The sequence below is a fragment of the chloroplast genome of Solanum lycopersicum, assembly GCF_036512215.1.
Source record: "Solanum lycopersicum chloroplast, complete genome".
In the NCBI taxonomy this organism is placed as follows: domain Eukaryota; kingdom Viridiplantae; phylum Streptophyta; class Magnoliopsida; order Solanales; family Solanaceae; genus Solanum; species Solanum lycopersicum.
This window is the reverse complement of record NC_007898.3, coordinates 17501-20000: the sequence shown is the minus strand read 5'-3', so window position 1 is coordinate 20000 and position 2500 is coordinate 17501. Positions and strand designations below refer to the sequence as shown.

General features: G+C 37.3%; 1 protein-coding gene across 1 annotated transcript in view; it reads left to right on the top strand. All coding sequences in view use genetic code 11, as the record gives it.

Annotated features, from left to right (window-relative positions):
* rpoC2 (RNA polymerase beta' subunit) overlaps positions 1-2500 on the top strand; it is a 4179-nt gene that overhangs the window by 936 nt on the left and 743 nt on the right. Inside the window, exon 1 of the mRNA in view lies at positions 1-2500. This exon is cut by the window's left edge and continues 936 nt beyond it; it is cut by the window's right edge and continues 743 nt beyond it. Within this exon, the coding sequence (YP_008563078.1) occupies positions 1-2500 (2500 nt within the window).

Below are 2500 nucleotides of genomic sequence, written 5' to 3'. Positions count from 1 at the left end.
GGCGACCTGGTTGAATTGGGGGAAGCTGTAGGTATTATTGCAGGTCAATCGATTGGAGAACCGGGTACTCAATTAACATTACGAACTTTTCATACCGGAGGAGTATTCACGGGGGGTACTGCAGAACATGTGCGAGCCCCATCTAATGGAAAAATAAAATTCAATGAGGACTTGGTTCATCCGACACGTACACGTCATGGGCATCCCGCCTTTCTATGTTCTATAGACTTGTATGTAACTATTGAGAGTGAAGATATTCTACATAATGTGAATATTCCACCCAAAAGTTTGCTTTTAGTTCAAAACGATCAATACGTAGAATCAGAACAAGTAATTGCTGAGATTCGCGCAGGAATATCCACTTTGAATTTTAAAGAGAAGGTTCGAAAACATATTTATTCTGATTCAGACGGAGAAATGCACTGGAGTACCGATGTCTATCATGCACCCGAATTTACATATGGTAATGTTCATCTATTACCAAAAACAAGTCATTTATGGATATTATTAGGAGGGCCGTGCAGGTCCAGTCTAGTCTACCTTTCGATCCACAAGGATCAGGATCAAATGAATGCGCATTCTCTTTCTGGCAAGCGAAGATATACTTCTAACCTCTCAGTAACCAATGATCAGGCGAGGCAGAAATTGTTTAGTTCGGATTTTTATGGTCAAAAAGAAGATAGGATTCCTGATTATTCAGACCTTAATCGAATCATATGTACTGGCCAGTATAATCTCGTATATTCGCCTATTCTTCACGGGAATTCTGCTTTATTGTCAAAAAGGCGAAGAAATAAATTCATCATTCCACTACACTCGATTCAAGAACTCGAGAATGAACTAATGCCCTGTTCAGGTATCTCGATTGAAATCCCCGTAAATGGTATTTTCCGTCGAAATAGTATTCTTGCTTATTTCGATGATCCTCGATACAGAAGAAAGAGTTCGGGCATTATTAAATATGGGACTATAGAAACGCATTCAGTCATCAAAAAAGAGGATTTGATTGAGTATCGAGGAGTCAAGGAATTTAGGCCAAAATACCAAATGAAAGTAGATCGATTTTTTTTCATTCCTGAAGAGGTGCATATCTTGCCCGGATCTTCTTCCCTAATGGTACGGAACAATAGTATCGTTGGGGTCGATACACAAATCACCTTAAATCTAAGAAGCCGAGTCGGTGGGTTGGTCCGGGTGGAGAGAAAAAAAAAACGAATTGAACTGAAAATCTTTTCTGGAGATATCCATTTTCCTGGAGAGACGGATAAGATATCCAGGCATACCGGCGTTTTGATACCACCAGGAACAGGAAAAAGAAATTCCAAGGAATACAAAAAAGTTCAAAATTGGATCTATGTCCAACGAATTACACCTAGTAAGAAAAGGTTTTTTGTTTTAGTTCGACCTGTCGTCACATATGAAATAACGGACGGTATAAATTTAGGAACCCTTTTTCCACCGGATCCATTGCAGGAAAGGGATAATGTGCAACTTCGAATTGTCAATTATATCCTTTATGGAAATGGCAAACCGATTCGAGGAATTTCTGACACAAGTATTCAATTAGTTCGGACTTGTTTAGTATTGAATTGGAACCAAGACAAAAAAAGTTCTTCTTGCGAAGAAGCCCGTGCTTCTTTTGTTGAAATAAGGACAAATGGTTTGATTCGACATTTCCTAAAAATCAACTTAGTGAAATCCCCTATTTCGTATATCGGAAAAAGGAATGATCCGTCGGGGTCAGGATTGCTCTCTGATAATGGATCGGATTGTACCAATATCAATCCCTTTTCTGCTATTTATTCCTATTCCAAGGCAAAAATTCAACAATCTCTTAACCAACCTCAAGGAACTATTCATACGTTGTTGAATAGAAATAAGGAATGTCAGTCGTTGATAATTTTGTCAGCAGCCAATTGTTCTCGAATGGAGCCATTCAAAGATGTAAAATATCACAGTGTGATAAAAGAATCAATTAAAAAAGATCCCCTAATTCCAATTAGGAATTCATTGGGCCCTTTAGGAACATGCCTTCCAATTGAGAATTTTTATTCATCTTACCATTTAATAACTCATAATCAGATCTTAGTAACTAAATATTTGCAACTTGACAATTTAAAACAGACTTTTCAAGTGATTAAATTAAAATATTATTTAATGGATGAAAATGGAAAAATTTTTAATCCCGATCCATGCCGTAACATTATTTTAAATCCATTCAATTTGAATTGGTCTTTTCTCCATCACTATTATTGTGCAGAGACATCTAAAATAATTAGTCTTGGACAGTTTATTTGTGAAAATGTATGTATAGCCAAAAATGGACCGCCCCTCAAATCGGGTCAAGTTATACTTGTTCAAGTTGACTCGATAGTGATACGATCAGCTAAGCCTTATTTGGCCACCCCCGGAGCAACTGTTCATGGCCATTATGGGGAAACCCTTTACGAAGGAGATACATTAGTTACATTTATATATGAAAAATCGAGATCTGGTGATA